Source organism: Dermacentor andersoni, chromosome 6 (assembly GCF_023375885.2).
Source record: "Dermacentor andersoni chromosome 6, qqDerAnde1_hic_scaffold, whole genome shotgun sequence".
Taxonomy (NCBI): Eukaryota; Metazoa; Arthropoda; class Arachnida; order Ixodida; family Ixodidae; genus Dermacentor; species Dermacentor andersoni.
In genome coordinates, this window is record NC_092819.1 from 8,216,934 (window position 1) to 8,238,282 (window position 21,349).

Here is a 21,349-nt window from a genome sequence, read left to right on the forward strand (position 1 = left end):
TTCACTTTAATTAGAAAAGACTTTGCGCCGCTTCAGACATTTTATAAACGCGATATACTCGTACACATGCAATAATCGGGGGTGAATGTTTGAAGACAGTGCCAAAGTTAGTTAACCTGTAGCAATACGTTCTATTTTATTTGTGAAAGGTGTGGGTGGTGCATGGTACACTGACGTCTTGTCAATTTTAAGTTAACCATAGCCTTTACCGATCACGATAAGTGACGTGAATCAATAGTGGAAAATTTAATTACTCGTGATATAAGAAGTTACCTATTATTACAGATAAAGTGATATCCGCTATGTGGAGTCAACTATATTCGCGACAAGAAGTTCAAGACGCACATGTTTTACAGAAAAGCGTTTACAGTGCAATTAATACAAAATGACCGTGTAATTCGGTATCATAACGCGCACACATGGAAGTTATGAGCTAGAGGTTCAGCGAACAGAGGGCTCATTGAAACACACTTTGAAATATTTTGAACGAAAATCTGTATCAGCACTGTACGCAACAAGAGGATATGTCTTGTTTTCTGATTTACATATCAGAAGCATCCCACAGTTTCAGAATTGAATATTTCTTGTCTTGCGGGCTAAATTAGCTTGCCTGCAGCACAACGCGAGCTAACTGTTGCTCCCGAAGAAGATAAAAAACAAAAAAAAAAAGACGCAGAAGGCAAGCGGCCGTTAAGTGATATGAAACGACCGAAAAAATAAATGAGCACGCTGATGGCGAAAGAGTGAAAAATAAGCAAGTATATGGGAAAATGTGGCTCCTTTCAAAGCAGATTTGCAGAGATGGCTACGCGACTAAATGATGTTCACGAACGTCCTCCTCGCACCGGCAGCTTCCATCCCCTTCCTCCCGACAGCCACTCTGGCTGAGAGCAGCTGCCTCGATAGGGCTATTTCAGGTCTCCCCGCCCAAGATACATTCAGCGCCGTAAAAATAATAATAATAAAAAAATACTAATCGCACTTCCCGAAAACGTCATCGGCGAAAGGTGCTCGTAGGGGTACGAGCAAGCCGTGCGCTTGACAGCAATCAATGCAGCTATGCACGCACTAGTTGGCTGCAGCACGGCACGGCTGCCGCAGCACAGAAGCGCTGTTTCGCGCGGAAGACGCCCTCCAGGGGGACGAGCGCTGGTTCCGAGAATAACACTTTCATGAAACGTTCTTTTACAACACTGGCCCATCAGAAGGTCGTGCAAGCGCTACTGCGCTTCTTGAGATCGACCGGCCCGTGTCAACGCCTGTAATTGCTACGCCTTTTTCGTTACCTGTTCCTGTTACTCTTATTTTCCTTTTTTTAAATGCGTAAGCATTTCTATGCCTACCCAACGAGGAAACCCGTCCGTGCGTCCCTCCGTCCGGCCGTCACGTAAGACGATCGCTTTCGAGATGAGGCCCTCAGCAGCGACGCAATTGACCTTCGTGCTGCCTCTCGCTTCAGCGCGAACTAAGCGGCGTGAACACAGCGCACCCGAAGCTATCAGCACTCGGCGCACTGTCTCCATCGCAGATCGCTTTCAAGACAGGGCCCACGCGGCCGCGCGTGCGGTTGATCGTGGTACGGTTGATCGTGGTTGATAATGGTCCGACGCGGATGGTTAAGGCGCTAAAGAGAGATGACGGCTTATAATGATCGGAATGTCAACAGCGCACCAGGTGCCTGCACCTGTAGTAGTTTGCTTGCGTCATCAATACAGCTTGCGCCGCCCTTAGCAGCAGTTCGTGTCGCCGCAGCGCTGTCGTTTGTACTGGTCGGATCAAGTTTCATAACACGGATAACGACACCGGGCTGCGTGGAGACGAGCAAGTGACACAATGCTTGCGCGTACTTAGGCAACTCCCGAGGAGTCTGCGCGATTTTTTTGCTCTCTATTTCTGCCCTCTTTCCAACTCCTACATGCCCTCACCAATGCAGGGTAGCAAACCGGAAACTCGCATCTGCTTAACCTCCCTGCCTTTCCTCTCTCTCATGAGACGTTGTAAGGGAGAGTTACCTTGGCGGGAGAAGGCAACCTATTAGCGGATGTAACAGTGAGCCAAATTTCGCATGCTCATTTAGCGCGCGAAATACACGAGCGTCACCGCCATGACGGCGTAGCACCACTCGGCGTCTCGCATGGCGCGGCAGTGACGCCGCGCATACACGGTGGCACAACCTCCGCCTGCTGTTCATTCGGTTCCAGAAATTTTGCGCATGACCAGCCAAATCACCGAAGAGGAACTCGTTCCTGGCAACTACATAGAGACCTGTCAAAACTATTTGACTTTGGACGGAGTACGTGTGGCGCCACCACAACTTAATAATGTTGCCTTCTTTTATGTCCCTTATTCGGCATCTTATCGCGGTGAGAGTCTCCTTTTTTTTTCTTTCTTGTTGTCGAATCTGAAACTCAAACATGAATTGTGCTTGCGTTCAGTGCAAAGTTAAACACACGCGATGTAGTTGGTAAATGACAACCGCTCTGTGTTTTTATCTGAGAAAAGTATACGTTTCATCATCCTAAGGAGCTAATGTCAAGAGAGAGACACATTTTTTTGTTGGCATTTTAATTTTGCAGTTCAAATCCGGCCACTGCCAAGCGCACATACTGAGGTGGTGGCCTTCGAGCAGTGCGCGGACATGGTGCACTGTTCGGCCCAACGGCGGCACGCAGTCTCTTCCATCGACGCTGTCACGCGCACGGCGCAACTGTTGACTGCACATCATTCTCGTGCGGCCTCGCTCTCTGAGTTGACCCTGTCGAAAACGAAACTTTGAGAGATGCCCACGAAACTTCTTGCGCAAGATATGATATTGTGGCACTTACTCGTATCGTGTCCGGATTTTCAAGCTCAGCTAAACTGCGTAAACGTGACTGCTTTCGCTTCAGGAATTATCACAGCTTTTCAATTCGTAGACGCGTCTACTGAATCCTCTTTGTTCGTTAATGTAGCTATTGCACAAATCGCTAAATACGTTGGCGTTTTGCATCGACAAGTACCGATCGGCAAAGCGGAAGCGTGCCTCCTATACGTGCACGCGAGGCTGCTAATGCACTGCACGAAGGTATACCGCAGAACACGTCCTCCAAGCCATCGCTTTTCGTGGGCGCAGCTTCGGACAGGCTTCCACTGCGCTTCGTGGAATTACCCGGCCGTGGTGCGAGACGAGCAGGCACTCTCCTGTTTGCCGCCCTTATTCAATTTCTTTCGGCCAATCTCATCACCGAGTCGGCCGCGGAAGAGCGCCTCAAGAGAACGGCGCACACTTCGCCACCGTGTTTATGCGGTTCTCCCCAACTACGACTGTGCGCTCGGTGGGTATAAAGATGGTCCGCTATATTATCAATGCATTCGGTGGGCAGGCATGAAAAAAAAAAGGGTAAATGAACGAGGCAAGTATTTGGGCGAGGCGCAAAATATAACAAGGCAGTCCCGCCATCATGCTGTGAGAAGAAACGAACGTTGAAGAGGAGCAATGATAATGGAGGATGCGACATTGAAGACAAGATAAAGAGCGCCCAACTGCTCGCTTAGCGGCCCGAACGCGTGGTCGAAAAGAAAGCGGCATTCAAAGACGCCTCTGGGGAAAAAGCACCTTCAGAAATACAGAGACATTCAAGTAGTAAGCCTCGATTGCCTTACGAAAGAATCAACGCCAGGTAGTGAAGGATAGAACAATAGAAACAAGATGGGATGACATTAATTTCGTGCTCAGAATAAAGTATAACCAAGATTAAACCCATAATATAAACGAAAAAACCTTTAACCGGTCTTACGTGGGCAAAATTTAAAGCGATAGAAAGGCAGGTAATGAATACGTCGAGCTTTAGGTGCTACGTGCAAATATTTTGATGGCTGCAAACAATACTGTGCAAGTTTCTGCGACCAAGTAAAGGGGAATGGAAATAATGAAATGGTACTAATGATTGAATTTTGCTTTGCAGAACGAACGCACAGCCATTTTGGTGCCCAGAACATTTAAGAAGCTCCTGGGCACGCATGAGCATTCACAAGAAGTACAGGGGCATTCAACAGAAAGCTTCGCTTTAAAACGTGAGCGACGACGCGGATACTCGGTACGGGGAGCTGGAAGACAGTTCGATGTTGGACGGTTGGCGAGACGCGTTGATTCAAAAGCGCAGTGCCATCGCCGTCGCGGCGACGCCCGGCGTCGAGCTCAGTCGTCGGGGCGGAGCAAGCGGCCGCTGAGGCCCCCCCGAAAGGAAAGACGCGCGTTCCTTCTTTCACTCACATCGTTATCTCCGACACCTAGATTCCGTAGTTTAATATTGGGGACCCTTTCTTTCGGTCCCTTTTATGGGTTCAACATCTTCGAAGGAGGCACCGCGTAACACAGCACTAGTCTTGCACTGCACTGTTCTTATTGATGGTTGATATCTCCAACCTGCACTACAAAGGTGTACACCTTTGGTAGTCATTCGTTCTCGTGTAGGCGCTGTCCGAGTAAATTTAGAGAACGTTTATGCAGCCGCTCCTGAACTGACGCATGTCTCCGAATAAGAAGATTACCGTAACAAGAAAAAAGGGGCGTGGGGTTAGCTGGAGATGGTGGCACACCGCGAAGTAGGGCACTGCAATAATGAAGCAACCGGCTCGCACTATCAGCGACACCAGCACGCAAGTAAACCTAGGTGATGTATGTCGGCACGTTATGAGAATTCTATACTTTAATTAAACAAAAAATGCTTTGCTGCTCAATAAAGGCAGTTCGGCCAGTCTTTTTAATAGGCAAAAACTGGCGACGCTTCGCTCTTCAATTCTTGAAAACTTCTATATTTTCGTTTTGTCTTCGTTCTACGTTTCATGTTTAAGCTTTCGAATTACGCTGCTGCGAAAAGAAGAGCGTCGAGTTTCAGGAATAACAAGAACGATGAGACCTCTTGTCAGGAATGTTGAAACGATCCACGACGACTGCGCGTCGATCGAAGCACACGCTTAAAGAAGCAACTTTTTCTACCCTCGCTCGAATTCTTGTTTGTTTGCTATAAGAACGAATTTCCAGGGTGGAATGCACGCTTTAATGTTCTGTCATTGACATTCATAGGTATGGCTCTGAAGTTACGTTGCAGGTTCACGCATGCATCGTACAAAAAAGTAAGAACGAATACAAAGCATTAGACATATGCCATGTGGGTTAAGAGAGCAAATATTCTGCGGCACTTCCAAAAATGCTTTCATTTATTCTTTTTTCTTAATATTTGGTTTCTTGTTGCTGTTCACGCTCTAGATTGTCCTTGTTATCTAGTTTCGACACATAATAAAAGTATACGCGCGCATCAGCGGGGAAAGAACTTGTTTCGTTTTTAACGGCGTTTGCTCGCTTTTGTGGCCGGACAGCGCAGCAACAAATGACGATGCATGGGAGATCGTTAAACTTAAGGCCTCGTGGGAATGGGCGGACGAAGAACTCCCTTTTACACCGCCTTCCAGTTTTTGTATTTCTCACATGGTCGGACGAGGTCACTATATTTCTGTGCTCACTAAGTAGGCTGTCAGTGTCAGGCTATGCGCTTGCAAGGGAACCGTAATTTATTCGCAAGCTTACCGGTTAGGCATAGAAAAGGACTTCTCTTGCGTCCACATGTCCCACACATACGTTCTGGCCTAAGCGCTGTAAAAGACATCGGCTAGCCAGAAGACGACAAACTGTGCTTGCTCGGTAATAATTGCTTTAAAAAATGAACATCGGTCTACATTAATGGCGCTGCTTCTAACATTTGTCATTGTTGTTCTAACAAAAAGGGCAAATGGAGGAGGAGAGATAGGTTTGGAATGGTAGCTTGCGACTTCGATGTAAAATCGGAGGATCTATGTATATCTGTATCTATCTATCTATATATATCTAGACATATCTATCTATATATCTATCTAACACGCACACGCTAATGCATCGATTTCCGTCATAATGAAGCAAAGTTCCCGAAAGTTTCTGTGACCGCGTGACATCTTGTCTCCCTCCTGTCCTTGTTTGCTGGCGCTAAAGATGCTTTCCAAGTCAGTTTACCAACACGCCCAACAAATGGCAATCGTGAAATTTTAATACATCGCGATGTTCGATCTGCTAACACGCTGCAGTGCCTCAATAGGACAGGTGCGCGCGCAAAAGCTCCCCGGCGTTTGTTCAAATGCCGTTTGGATGGAGCATATCACCGCAGTAGGACAGGTCGCATCGCGCCGTCAACAACATTACATTGATCCCGAGGCACTGAAGTCAACGTGAACCAATCATTAACGCTTGAGGGAATAACCGTCGAAATAGGGGAGAAACATAAACTTCTGCGCGTGACTTTTTCTGCTCATATGACATGGACGTGTCATATTGCATCACTGACTAAATCGTTATCGCGTGCTGCTGGTGTTCTGTCACCAATGTAGGCACTTTCTTCCAGAAAATGCTAAACTTCAGATTTATCATGCTCTGCTTTCTTCCCATATAAATTACTGCCTGTTAGTCTGGGGCACCACAACCTTTAGTAACATAAATACAATTCACCTATTGCAGAAAAGAGCACTTCGGTATATTGCAAACGTCCCGCGCAATAGTTCTACAGTTACATTGTTTACCCGCTATAAAATATTCAGTGTGAAACGCATGTTCGATTTTCGTTTAATGTATGCTTATTTCTTTTCAAACGAACAATTCAAAGTGTTTAGTAAAGATTTATCTAATATAAGCATGCGTTACACTGATTCACGCACCCGCAGCACCGACAAGTGGCTTGTTCCTCGTTCCCGCACGACCTATTTTTTGCAGTCTCTTAGATTCACACTGCCGTCCCTACTTAATAAATATGAAGAGAAAGACGCCAAATTTTCTACGTTTACAAAAAAGAAATGCGTGAATTTTTTCTAACTCTTGTCTAATGTCTTTTGTACTGCCCGAACATGATCAAGTATGTTTCATTACTCCTTGTAACGTTTATTTTCGTCATCTTATGATGTGTGTTCACGTGAACGTTGAATATTTCAACTATAATGTACAACTGTTCTGGAGTGTACTTATATATTGACTTTATTTGTTCTATTGTTCCGTTGTTGTATTTGCACAACCTCTTCTTAATTTTTTTGAACTGCATTTTTTACTTGATTACAGTAAATTTGTTTTTAAACGTATGAATCGTAATACCGCTGTCATGTACGTGGGTCTTTAGGTATTTTCAAGTGGTGTTACTACCGCTTTTCGCCTAAGGGAAACTGTCGTTGGAAATAAACGTTTGATTGATTGATTGATGTGCCACGGATGCACTTAACCTACTGAAAGCTGGCTTCACCGCATTTGATGGTGGTGATAGGAGCGGACAACTTCAATTTTCAAGCGATATAGGAAAGCTGTTCGACAAAAATTCGAGGAGTTTCGGCTTGCGTGATAGCTGCGAGCTGGTTAGTGCCACGTATATATCAGTGGTCGACAAAAGGCCAGCACACAATTTCTCTTCTGTTGCTATGATGCACATTTTTGCAACTGTAGTATACGGCGTCTTGTGTCAAATGCCTCGGATGAAAATGAGCGTCATGATTGCGCATCACTTACGGTGTTGGCAGAGAATTATTAAGCTCGTTGTATGCCTAGAAGTGCACCGTCAGCGTTCGTGGGGGCAGAGGCTCCTTCATCGGAGGCAGTCGGCCGAAACGGTGCGGCCAGGCGTGGACGCCCTCGAGGCGACGAGGGATTTTCGAGGGCGCCGCTGGCTCAGCCTGGCTGTCCGCGGCTGCTGTTCCTCGGTCCTCTCGTATTTGCCTCGTTCAAGCGCATTCGACTAGGCAAAGCATAAGAGCGTTGTCGGAAGAGGGCTAGTTATTCCGAAGCTCAGAGGCCTCGCCTTTCCCAAAAACGTAAGACGCAACGAAGAGAGGAGTATGTCGTATCTTTCAACGAGCTAAGACAGAAAATAAACATGGTGGTTTGCGCAGAAGCGTAAAACAAAAGGGCAAGGAAGCTCATGCGGTGTTTTTTTTTTTCCAGAAAGGGGTTTCCCGGATGGGTTTCCTTCTGAAAAGCGTGTGATAGCTTCCTTCTCGCTTCGCAGGTGGATGCCAATTTTCCCTCTCGTTCATCTTGCGGGTTTTCACAGAACTGATTCGCCAGAAGCCCACACGTGTACAGGAGCGGAGCCGTACGGGATACCCAAGAGACTCTGTACATTGAGCACTGGCATAAAATTAAAAATTAATGCAGTAAATACCTGATGTCGAGACGTATTTGTCAGCCCAAAAGATACTTGAATACTGCATACCATTCGCAAAATGTCCTACAGCAGCGCTCAGGTTGGTTGTGACGAAAAGAATAAAGAGGCCATCGATACTATACAGTGAATTACATGGCGCAAATTTTACGTAAGTGATAAGTGCTATCCACTCGAAAGTGGCTATTCAGACTACAGAGTAAACACATCCGAGTTTCTCATAAGGACGGCGTTGCCATCGAACAAAATTCGTCCCTGTTCGAGAATCGAACCTGAGTTTCCTTTGTATTTTTGTGCCACTCCCAGGCGGATGGAAACGTTGCCTTTTCACGAAGCGACTTCCAGCTTGAGCATTTCCGCAGAAGTGATTTACTCACCACGCGAATTTCTTGCGCGCGTTTGCGCGAATTTTGTATACGAGTACAATACACTACTACTACCTTACATTGACAGTCAAGAAATGGCAGGTGGTTGTTTACAGCAGCAAGTCACGCAATGATTTCCAGCAATCGCCGAAAATCATCGCGTGACTGGAATCGCAACACGACCCCGATTTATTCGCAGGCCTCCCGAGAACGTTTCCTGCCAAACACTCCGTTGTTTTCAGCCATGGGCACAACTGGTGTCTAAAGGTAGTAACGAACATGTTTTTTTGATCCAGACATTGATAAAGTTCACTTCGTTTTGGATAAATTTCACTGCTTCACTCCTTTAGCTGTTGCCGGTGGTATGGTTTCTACGCACAAGGTCGATCATAATTGGAACTAAGAACTAGTGCTACTGCCACAAATTGTCCAGAAAAACACCTCGCGACATTTTTTCTGATTAGCAATCGTATTAGTTTACCCTGGTGTATTTAGCAAGAAAATCCAGCTTCTACGCCGCAGAACTGAACGGCGAGCGGTTGTTCGCAAACTGTAGTGGAATCGGGTTTGCAAGCGCCATGATGCTTCGGAAAATGTCAGCGCCGCCAGTGATGCACATTAATCACAGCTGGACGCCCGACTGCTTCGTTACTCGTGGACCATGTATAGACCTCACAGTAGAACATTATTCAGGTAACGCCGTAGTAGTGTTTAGCCAATGAAATGCAAGGCGGGCCGGGAGTCAGATCCCACGTCTTGGTACTAATAGTTCTTTAACCTGAATTTAGGAAGTCATGTCACAGAAGTGAGCGCTGGAGAAAATACGAGTACATTAATCGACTAATTTAATCATTAGGATTTAATGTCTGAAAGCAACACACTGTTACAGAGGGCACAGAAGTGGAAGGCCCTGCGTTAATTTTGATTCCCCGAGGTTGTTTGATGGACGCACAAGGGTCGGTACACTAACGCATACGCATTGCACCTTCGCACCCCGTGGGAGTGCGGCCATCGATGCGGGCGCCGAGCGACCGACGTGTGTGCCCCTCTGTATCTCGCGCCAGATTTTAGTTCAGGAACATTGTTGCACGCTCTGTGCTTCCTCGGTTACATTGTGTGACTCTTGTAACTGTAGCTGGCACTACCATTCTTGCAAAGAGACGTCCTTATTGCTGAGATTCGAATATTTATTCATTTTCTTGCGAAATCTAGTAACTCGAATTTTCTGCACCATTTTCATCATTTAAAACGGCACCCAGTGGTTAATGGTGATTCGGTTAGTAGTATGTGAAATGGAACTTACGGTCACGCGCAGCGTTAAACAAAACGAAAAAAAAAGAGCCCTCACATTTACGAGCTCGTACGTTTTGCAGCTTTGGGATTGTATGAAAAATTGCGGCATTGCGGCCGAGCGCATTGCTGCGGCAGCAAAGACGCTGCCTGAAATGCACACTCGAGGTCGAGCGCGATTAGTTTGGCCACCACGTCCCTCCAGCTTGCTGCAAGGCCACGCGATGTGATGTTGGCTGCACGCAGGTGGCTGCACGTCACTGCAGGTGAGCGACAACGAAGGCTTTCGCAATTCGCGTGAGAGCCCGCTTCCCTGCATAATACAATTTTTCGCTCAAATAACTTCAATTCTTTCATGGCCTTCTGCACATGTTGCATTTAGTTCTTTGCATATTTAGGGAACAACTGCCGCGGACCGAAACTAGTAGTGGCAAAATCGTTACATGTTTGTTTTACAAATAAATGTAATAATTTCGAATGAATCACTATGTTACTTTCCTTCTTTATCTTTTCTACTGGCAGACACGAAGATCTGCAAAAACTGCGATGCCATCCTGGCCGAGTTGGAGCACATCAACGACGAAGCGGAGAAGTTCGGCGTGGCTTTCGTCAAGAACAGCGACCGGCCGACCGCAAAGAAGCTCGGCATCACCAAGTTCCCATCGCTCGTCTACTTCCGGAACAGGGAGCCCACCATCTACGAAGGTGAGACGGTCGACAGACGACGACACTGGGCACGGCGCTGTGTTTAAGCTGTTACTATGTGACTGAATTGCGGTGCGTTATTTTGCGCATCGGTGAATTAACCTCCTTATTGAAGCGAACCGAGAAACAGTGGATGCTAACAGAACGCAGTCAGCTGTCTATACACTTGTGCATTGGGAATCCAAGGAACTTGGGACACTGGAGGAAAGCAAACAACAGCATTTTCTCGTCGTCGCATAGCCACTGTGTAAGCGAGAGCCCCCCCACCGATGCCTATTGTGCGAATTTATCTGAACGCGGCTTATGAGGTGGCTCTGACTCTGAGCGCTGACTTCTGCTAATCTCCCAGGATGCATTAAATTCCTTAGTGTAACCAATATTTCCTGTTTCATGCAGAATACACCATGAAAAAAATGCTGCTGTTTTTTTGCATATTTGTGTAAACACGTACAGTGTTCAGCGATTCTCGGACCCCATGGCTGCCAGCGCCACCAATAAGCGCTCGGCGCCGAACGCAGGGCACCTCCGCGCTTTCATCCCCCCCCCCCCCCCCCAAGAAAAAAAAGAGATGCATCGCGGCTTCCCCTCCGGTAGCGCAAAAGGTGCCGGCAGCCACGGGCTCCGATTATCGCGTTTCGATTGCTGAGCACTGCACTTCTCGTTTCAGCGTTCTCCGTTACTAGAACAACATCTTACTTTAACTGCACACATCTCCTACTACAACCACCGGAGAAAGCAATAAAGGTTCGATATGACATTCGTCAGCCAATAGCCAACAGCCCACGAGATATATGCTGGCGTAGTCGTCGTTTTACGGTTGGAAAGCTGTCTGAATTCCACCCTTGCTTTTTATTCGCCGCGTTTTTGCACGTTAATGGCGTTCATATCATGACTTGGCCAAATCGCAAAAGAACAAGGAAAAGGACTAGTTATTAGTAATAAATGGCACACTTTATGGACACAATTTGCTGAAACGTGAGTGTGGCGGAAACTTTTTTGGAGCACGGTTGCTCGCAAAATAATGCTGACGCTTTTTTTTTCTTTGTCCCGAACATGTCACCAGCAGTTTCTACGTTGACAATATTGCGAGCACGCTTCTTAAATACGCGCAACGCGTGCCTTGTTTTCCTATAGGCCAGCGTATACAGTTTGCAATCCCCACTCTGCCGGAAGCTCTTGGAGAAAAGCAGTGTTTGCCGCCACCAGCTTGAATGGGGCGCCGGCACGGTGAACGCACGGGGCGTTTTGTGTTATCGCTAACAGAATTTTTAAAACTCGCCCGTGACATGTAGCACAATTCTACTTCTTGAGCTAAGTTACTCTCAGAGGCAAATGGTATTCGAACAAAAAAGTGGATATGTGAATAATTAAGACATCTTGCTAATTATGATTAAACTAATTAATTAACGCCACATACTGCAATTTACGAATTGTAGCCGGGTGACCTTGAAAGTAATATCCACTTGGAACGAATTATAAGGATGGCACTAGTTTCGAGAAGTGCGTTCCCACAGTTTCTGACGGAATGCATTGGTGTTCCAGTAATTTTCGACCTTCAGTGCATAAAAAGCCGTTTTGTTAAGAAAGTAAGTGGAACAGCATTGCGTTTTTAGGGCAAGTTTGACGGTGCTTGTCTCAAAACCGGTGCTAGTTTCAAAATTTCTTCCAAGTGGAAGTACCGTGCGATATCCCTGGCTTCAATTCATGTATTGCAATACGTATGCTCAAATAATAAGTTGAACATGTAATTAGTCATTCTTTAATTATTCAATTATACGTACTGATATTCAGTGAAAATAACGTATACCTATTCGAATATTCCAGCTCAATAAGTATATTTGTGCTTAATGCCACAGGCGATTTAAATAATTCTGTTAACGTTAAAATAAAACGCCCGGTGTATACATGCGCACACGGAAATACTCGTATGTTTGTGTGCCCGGCATTGTCCTTGCACTTTTCTTTCGGCTGGTCTTTAAGATACGCATTTATGACAGTTATAGTTAAGATAATCTCAGTATCATTTACTTAGCGCTCTTTCCTATCTTCGTTCAGTTACTGGTGTAATTGTCCTTCTCTAGAAAATTTGCACCGTAAATATCTTAGTCTTAGATTCTCGAAGGGTTTGTGCTGGTCCCATCACGTTGAACTTATGTCCAACCGTGCGCTTAACAAGCTAGGATACTTGCAACATACCCTCGGCCCCACTTAACATGCATGAGGCTCTAAAACAATAGTTCGTCCCGCACTCGAGTATGGTTCTGTCGTACGAAACCCATACAAACGATCTGATAGCGACAAAGTTGAGTCTGCCCAGAAGAAAGCCGTACTCTTCATTTATCGTCGCTACGACAGACATTTTTTCCACCTAGTTCTCATCTTTGCAATATTCGGCGTGCCACTCTCCCTCCCCGTCACCACGCCGAATCCTTGAACGTGTACTGAATAACTCTCCACGATTTACTCAGCTCAGCTCCACAATTTACTATCTACTCAGCAGCTAGATGACAACCGCTAGACCTACATCCACTATATATAGACACCGTCGTGAGTTGAACGTGTCTCCTTTTCATCGCTGCACCGATGTGTTTAAGTACAGTTCTTTGTGTGCACTATAGAAGTCTGGGATGCTTTACCCGGCCATGTTCAATCGTTATCGCCCGCTGAATTCTTCTAATACATTGTGAACCCCTGATCTTGCATTGCACCTTTTTTCCTTATTTCTTTCTCATTTTTTTTGTCCCGTACTTCCCACTCCTGCAATAGCCCTTTGGGGCTGCGCCATGTCGAAATAAATAAATAAATAAATAAATAAATAAATAAATAAATAAATAAATATGACAACAATGATGCAGCAGCGATGCCCATGTTACAACGTTCAGCGCCGCTCTCCTGTCAAGCAACGCTCTATAAGCTGCCTGATGATATTGGTCTTTCAATCTACAAGCACTGGTGCGGTGGGAAAATTATGAGTACAAAAGAGCGACCCTGTAAATACTCGCCCTCTTTGTTTGCCTCGGAGATTTTCTTTCTTCTTCTCTTTCTTCTTTCGTGTACTTGTGCCTAAAGCTTGCATTCAAAGGAAGCCGCTTGTCAAGCGTGTTGACAGAACTGTAGATGAAGTAAGCAAACATTTTATATATCAAGATAAGCTTCCCATTCTATGAACAGACCCTTGTATCGCCGAAGAGAGGGGGGAAAACGCAAAAAGAAAAGATGGTAGTCGTTAAATGAAAGACGCAGTAAAAAAAAAAAAGAGCGAAAGGGAGCAATGCGAAACTAAGGTGCAGTATGTTGTTCCCCCTTTTCGCCACGCTTTAGTGCCTTCCTTTTCAAACAAGCCTCACCGCCCACCAGTGAACGTCTGCGCACTCCTCGTCTTCAAAACCGTGCAGCATCGTAGAATGCACAGCTAACGTAAACTACTGATGGTTTACATCTATTTACTATATACAAAGTTGTGTCGTGCGTAAGCATTTGAGAGTCCACCTCAAAGTAAATTACATATCGTAACTGACCAGTAACATGACTGTCGTATCGTGGTCACGGATGTAAACTAGTCACGAATGGTTCTTACGGGCATACGTAGCTGTACATTCGCACTGTGGTTGGCCGACGCCTGCTGCAGCTTTCCCAACGCTGCATCGCTGTAGCGAGGCGAAAACGAATTGCCCGGCCGGCCGCTGCGCTCGGCTGGAGGCGTGCCTCGAAGCTAGTCTTTGTTGCTCTCCTGTATTTGACACCGCTGATGGGCGTTTCGCGTGCAGGTGACCTGATGGACGAAGAGAAAGTGCTGGACTGGCTGACGAACTTGGAGGCCATGGAGCTGCCAGACCGGATAGAAGAGGTCAACGGAAAGATTCTGGAGAGTCTCATCAAGGAGAGTCAATACCTAGCCGTCCTCTTCTGTGAGTCTTCCTTCGTCTGTTTCTTTTTGTTTATTTTGTTTTGTTTTCATGCTTTCAATGTGCCTAAAGTGCACCCCACTCAGAAAAAAAAAAGACAGGACGTCTGGGAGCTTAGACAAAGTATACGTAAGAGCCGCTTTCGCTGTTTTCTGCGAACACAGAAAAACATATATGACAAATGTTCGCAAGAAATCTCCTAAATTCATAAGCTAGTCAGAAGTGGTCGAAAACCGAAAATAATAATGCGCTGACAGAAACATTTTTACAGCGAAGCTGTTTGTGGCTAGGATCCCGTTATTTCTTCGCGGAGTAACGTCGACAGAAAGCTATCATCATCCATGGTTAATACTTCCAAATGCAATGGTTCATACCCCTGTAAGGCAGAGGCTACAAGCACTCAGCAAAGTGAAGCGAACAGTGCATACATACTTCAGAATCACGCATACAACATACAGAACAGCATACGTTTCAGTAAAGAACACGCTCAAAACAAGCATCCGAACCACATAATTTTATAAGGCTCCCCTGCGCCTACATGCAATGCGAAGCACGTAGCGCTCCCCGCGAAAGATTACTGTTGCGCAAGCTGCCGCGGCGACGGCAGCTTGACTGTAGCATACGAAGCAGGGAGTGACGCAACTACACTTTCGTGCGATACTGGTCCTACGCTTAGTGCACGTGAAAGAACACTAGACGGTCAAAATTAATGCGATGCCCTTCACTAAGGCATTTCTCGCAGCCCCAGTACTGGCTTGGGGCGTTAAATCCAATAAATGAATCAGTGGATTATCATACTAATTGTTTAATGTCCTGCCAATTCTCTTACATCCAGCTTTAAAGCTGTGTTGGCCCTTAGTGTAACACAGAGAGACGCACTCTCCCACCGGGTCATTCTTAAGATCCTGGCTCGTGTGCACATTAGCTTAAATTTTCTGTCTGGCGACTAACACGCGAATCCCACGGTTCATTCTCGATCGTGATCAATCCCGATGGGAACCGAATTTACCGACAGGAATTTTCGTCTTCCTACCGCAGTTTGCGCGAAGGAGCCAATCACGATAAAAAAATTCGAAGTTGGCCCGTTGGTTGGTTTCAAAACCTGGAAAACTGTTACATACACAAACATGGATAGATACATAGATAGCCCACGGGAAGCACACGAATTATCCTAAGAATGCTAACGGATAAATAAATAAATAAATAAATAAATAAATAAATAAATAAATAAATAAATAATCGCATTAACGTCGGCAGTAATGCCGAAAAAGTTCCTGCCGGAATTTTGTGTCTCAGCTTAGCGTGCCTCTCTGTGCAGACAAGCAGAAGCACAAGGAGTCCGAAGCGGTGCTCACCGAACTCGAGAACATCGACGACGAGGCGGATGCACTCGGTATCGGCTTCGTCAAGATCTCCGAGACCGAGGTGGCCGAGGAGTTCGGCCTGGACCAGCTGCCGGCGCTGGTCTACTACCGGAAGACCATCCCGCTGCTTTACGACGGTGGGCTCCGCAGAAGTGCGACGTGCCAGATATGCACCGCGTCACTTGGCAAATCGGGATTCCGAAAAATTGTAAAATTTCAGACAACGCTAAAAAGACACAGGGCCGAAAACACATAGGCCACCTGTGTGCTTCTAGTTTTTTGTCCAGCGCTCTTTCAGCGCTCCTTTAAACGCCTCAATTCCGGGAACGCACAAAAAGCATATCGCCTTTCTTCTCTACTTGCGGGTTTCCCTACGCTTTCCTTTTTTTTATAACTGTTTCTGATCGGCTGGCGCATTCGCAGCCATCTTGTGTGTTTTCACCATTGGGAAGTACCACTTCGTATACAAACCATTCTTGCCCTTGAATCCGTTCAGAACCACGTCAGCGTTTATTCAATGAAAGCTAATTTAGGTATACCGACACTTCGGTCACGCCGCAAGTGCTTCCGCTTAAACCTCTATCACAAAGTTGTGTTACACTAACCCAACACTTAAAAACGATATTTTCATCCCTCCAGATTACGTGCCTTCGCGGATCGATCATAAACTTAAGGTTAATATTCCTTTATGTCGTACTGACACTTGCCATGCTTCTTTTTTGCTGCGAACAAGCAGTGACTGGAACCACCTTCCCGCCTCCAACTCTGCCGTCTTTAAAGTTGCGATTAACCATTTATTATTAGAACACTCCTCGGGTCCTCGGAGTATGAAAATAAATAAATAAATAAACGTGCGCTACGAACGGTTTCGTGAATAAGAACCGTGTTTTGACAGTGCTGCTTCCGAGTAGCGATATGACAGCTCAGTCGCCGGTTCCGTTCTTCCGGTATTGCCCAGCAGCAGACGGCTCTTTTTCGCCTGACTCCCGAAGCTCGCACAAGGTGGCGTGTACAGCGCGGGTGCGCACCAGACTTCGTAACAAACGCGCTCGCTTTTCTTTGCAAGCCGAGACCTTGCTCCGCTCTTGCTGCTTTCTGGAGACATTGAGCTCAATCCTGGGCCATTTGATAAAGGTGAAACGGATTATTTGAAGAAGTTACGGGATACTGTCATGACTAAGCTGGACAACATTGACACCAGGATAACTAACAATGATGCTAAGATGGTTGAAATAAACAGGGAGCTTGACACAACCCGGGGTCAGATGGGCAACGTTATGAAATTGGTACCAGAGTAAGCAACCGTAACTGAGGATCTAATTCTCATCAAGTAAAAGTTCTACAAAAGAAAAATGTGGACCTCGAGAATAAAAGCCGTACATTAAACCTTGTGTTTTATGTGATAAATGACAACGACCGGTGTGAAACCTTGATTAAGAGCATCTGCACTACCAATTTGGGAATTCAAGTCAATTGAAAGGGCACACCTGGTTGGCCATTTTAATGAACGGAATAGAAGACCCATTATTGTAAACTTTTCATCGGATAAAGAAAAGGGAGGTCATTCTGAAAAATGCAAGTTTAAGGGTTCGCAGTATGGCGTGGAACAGGACTTCTCTGTTAAAACTCGAGCATTGCGAAAGAAACTCTGGTAATACGGGAAAGCAAAGAAGGCGGATAAGAAAAACAAGGTTATGCAAGAAGCCGATAAGCTCATCATAAATGGCAGAGCATTTACATGGCACGATAAGAATGAATAAGTTGTTGCCTTGTCTACACGGTGACCCAGCAGTAATCATCGCCTTCATCGTGATTTAATTGTTGTAGTGGTAAATTGCCGAAGTATAATAAACAAAACAGATGAGTTTGCTGGATTGGTTGCATCATTGAAGGCAGATATAGTGTTGGGTATTGAGTCTTGGCTCAACCCATCCATCGATGGCAAGGAGGTGTTCCCCAAGAACGATACTGCTTGTCGCAACGATAGGCCAAGTATTGGCGGCGGTTGTTGGTTCGCTCGTCCCTTTCGTCTGCGATGCTGAACGTCGGTCATGACGCAGTCGAGTCAGTATGGTGTACAATTGCATTGTCTAAATTTTTTTCTTTTATCACTGGGGCGTTTTATCGGCCACCCAGTACATATTTCCGTGTTTTGGAAACGTTATATGATATCGTTTCGGAGGCATCTGATCGAACCATTTTACTATCGGGTGATTTTAATTCACCACACTTGAAATGCGAAAATGGTGCATGTGAAGTCCTAAATTGCACGTCGTATTAATGTAGAAATGAAAAACATGGCTGATAGTTTTGGCTTGATGCAGTATGTTTTGGAACGCACTAGACTTAGTCATACCCTGAATCTTCTGTTTTGTAACTCGCCTAATTTAGTTTATAATGTTGATATCATTCCAGGAATTAGTGATCACCACGTTGTCGTTGCACGTATTAAAGCGAAAACTCAGCGCACTAAAAAGCGCACCGGCAAAAGGGTATTCTTCTTTGATGAAGGTGACTGTCCATCAACTTCCGATAAACTATGCGACTATTTGCCTGTTTTTGAATGCTTAGTAGAGGAACACGATGTAGATTACTTGTGGAGCGTATTTAGAAATAGGTTACCTGAACTTACAGGGGACTTCATACCAAGTATTGATTCTGCTAGGCTTAAAAACGTAAAAACCATTGATCACCTTCCGTATCTTGAGGCTAATTTAAAAAAGAAGGTGCGTCTTTGAAAGATACAAAAGAACACGAAAGGAGAAGTTCATTTTAAAAGTCTCCAGGAATCAACGCACGAGTACAAAAAACTGTTGAAAATCTGAAATAACAATATTATAAACTACCTAATGACAAAATGAAAATAAACCTTAAAAATTTCTGGCAGTACTTGAAGAGAAGTGGGTGTGATCCTGCTGGGATAAATGAAATTATTAGCAATGAGCACACTCTTTCTGACGATGTAGAAAAAGCGACGTGCTTAAACAGTTACTTTAATCAGCCAGTTTTTCTTTCTAAATCTGCATGCAGTCCACATGTGTCTAATAGCAGCGCTCCTCGTTTGCAAGCAATCGAACTTAGCGTTAGCGGCATTGAAGCTCTGCTTAGAAATGTCGATGAAAGTAAGGCTAATGGCCCCGGTGGTATCTCCCCAAGAATTTTAAAGCAGTGTGCTCGTCCTGTTTCATTTTACCTTTACCTAATATTTGAAATATCCTTATCAACTGGTCACTGGCCACAGGACTGACAAGTAGCAAACGTTCACATTTGTTCACATTTGTTTTAAGTGCATACCGCAGACAGAGCGCATTTCACGATCAAGACTGGCCAGTTTACGCGATCACTGTTGTTCTTACAACGTGAACTGAGCCGAGCACAGTCAACAAAGGTGCGAAATCAAAAAGACGCGCAGACGCATAGGTCTGCAGCCGTATAACGTTTGCGCTGCTGTCAGCAGCTAGCGCGAAGCAATGCGCTTCGAGTGGCAAAGTCGCGGCGTTTTGGTGGGCCCGTTCGGCGATCGACTTTCCACAGACGTTGCGATCAACGTACGCGGTCGCCAAAAGTTCACACAGGAACATCACTGCCTGGCCTCCGCAATCGAGGAAGCTGCAACAGCTCCCTCTAAAATTGATTTGTACCGAAACCGCTTTAAATGCCAGGGGCGGAACAGCAGGCGACAATATTTCTTCTTATTTATTTCATGATATTGGAAACGTAGTCAACTTTCATAGCTGGTTTTTCCTCAAGGTTTGGCTCTAATGAATATACAGAAATTACATGAGGAAATGTGTAAATAAAGAAACATATACACGCACTGACGAGCACTTAGCATTGACGGGCTGGAATCAGTGAGCAATCTAGTGGGCGCAATAAGACACTAGGCACATTGTGCACGTAAGTATACATGGCAGCCGAAAAACAATAAGAAACAATTGAACAAAGCAATGGCATTTGCAAATTAGGTATCAGTCATAAAGGTAAGAAAACAAAGCGTGGAATACTTCGATGAAGCAGGAGACGACGCATGAACTTACCAAAATATGTGACTAGCTGGATTCTTGCATTGAGATCCACCACCGTAAATTTATCATCATTACTTTTTAATGCCGCTATAACCTTTAGAAGGGCCGAATTTCAAAGCCAGCAAATGCATAATGTGACAAGATTGCCTCAACGTAGACGATTCGTGCTGTGTAACCAACCACCTTCTGCGTCGCAGGCGATTTAAAAAACGAGGAGGACGTGCTCAAGTGGCTCCAGCAGTTCATGGACACTGGTGACGACACGGACATCATAGAGGAGGTTTCCGCGGACGACATGCATGCACTCATCGAGAAGACCGAGATCCTGGCCGTCTTCGTCTGTGAGTCGCCGTTTGCGCTGCATTAACGCACGGGTCTCCGCGGCTCAAACTGCGCGCACTTGCAGCCACGGTGTCGGACGAAAGGGCGTCTTCGCATTTTGACCGAAATGTTTGCAGTGCCTAGTACCAGCAAAGTCATCGCATATCGTTATGGGGGCATCAATCAGTTTCTTCCTTGGGAGCCAATGTTCCTTGTAGGAAGGTGACATTTCTTGTTCATTAGTTCACTTTCGTGTTGGATGCCGCAGCGTCTTTACGCACCATTCGCACCAGTTAGCGTGGTGCACGTTCCAGCCATTTGGCCATGCTCAGGGCAGCCTGCAGTAGTGATGTGCATCGCCTTGCGCGCAGCGTTCACGCACCCTCTCTCTTTTCCTCCCCGCGCGCGGCTCGTCTTTCCATTTGTTAAACCACTGCAGCCGCCCTATTCCCGTGTATGCGCGCAATCGTCTCGGACGCTTTCCTTCCACTTTTTCTCTCTTCCCATTCCTCAGTACAGTGTAACAAGCCAGAAGTGTTAACCTCCTTGCATTTCCCGTTTTGTCCAGGTCGACATGACTTGTGAATCACGATTTTTCCCGAAAAAGCGGCCCAACTAAAGTACAAACGTACTGCACACGTGTTCAGCAATGTGTGGTGGTACCGCCATAAATAGTCTCGCAGATAACCATCCGCGGACGCACCCTGGGGGGAAAAAAAGGGGCACTAAATGAGCTTCTCTCTGCAGACGACGCGAACGACGTGAAGAGCAAAAAGATCCTCGAGGAGCTGGAGGCGATCGACGACGACGCCGACCAGCACGGCATCCCGTTCGTCAAGACGGACGACGTGGAGTTTGCCAAGAAGTACGGCTGGGACACGCTGCCCGTGCTGATATACTTCGAGAACGAGGTGCCCACCGTGTTCAAAGGTGAGGGCGCACGCTCAACAGAGGAGTGCACGGGTACCATTGTGGGTGCACTTGGTGCGGGCCCACCGGTCATAGAACCAATTGTGCTTTTCTTGCTTACCTAAAGGGACACTAAAGACAAACACCGAATCACTTTGGTGTTCTGCAAGAAATGTGCTTTCGTTAAATTGGCGTTAATAGGTTGACTAGTAAAGGGAACGTAACCGTCAAATTATAATTTTTTGAATTTCTCGCCGAAAC

At 45.8% G+C, this 21,349-nt stretch overlaps 1 protein-coding gene across 3 annotated transcripts in view; it reads left to right on the forward strand.

The window, feature by feature from the left end:
* hlk (hulk) overlaps positions 1 to 21,349 on the forward strand; it is a 120,428-nt gene that overhangs the window by 26,573 nt on the left and 72,506 nt on the right. For all 3 annotated transcript variants that reach the window (XM_050169826.2, XM_050169824.2, XM_050169825.2), the window contains exons 2-6: positions 10,382 to 10,564; positions 14,332 to 14,472; positions 15,788 to 15,970; positions 20,056 to 20,199; positions 20,927 to 21,109. In XM_050169826.2, coding sequence (XP_050025783.1) covers positions 10,382 to 10,564; positions 14,332 to 14,472; positions 15,788 to 15,970; positions 20,056 to 20,199; positions 20,927 to 21,109 — 834 coding nt within the window. The remainder of the gene's footprint in view (positions 1 to 10,381; positions 10,565 to 14,331; positions 14,473 to 15,787; positions 15,971 to 20,055; positions 20,200 to 20,926; positions 21,110 to 21,349) is intronic.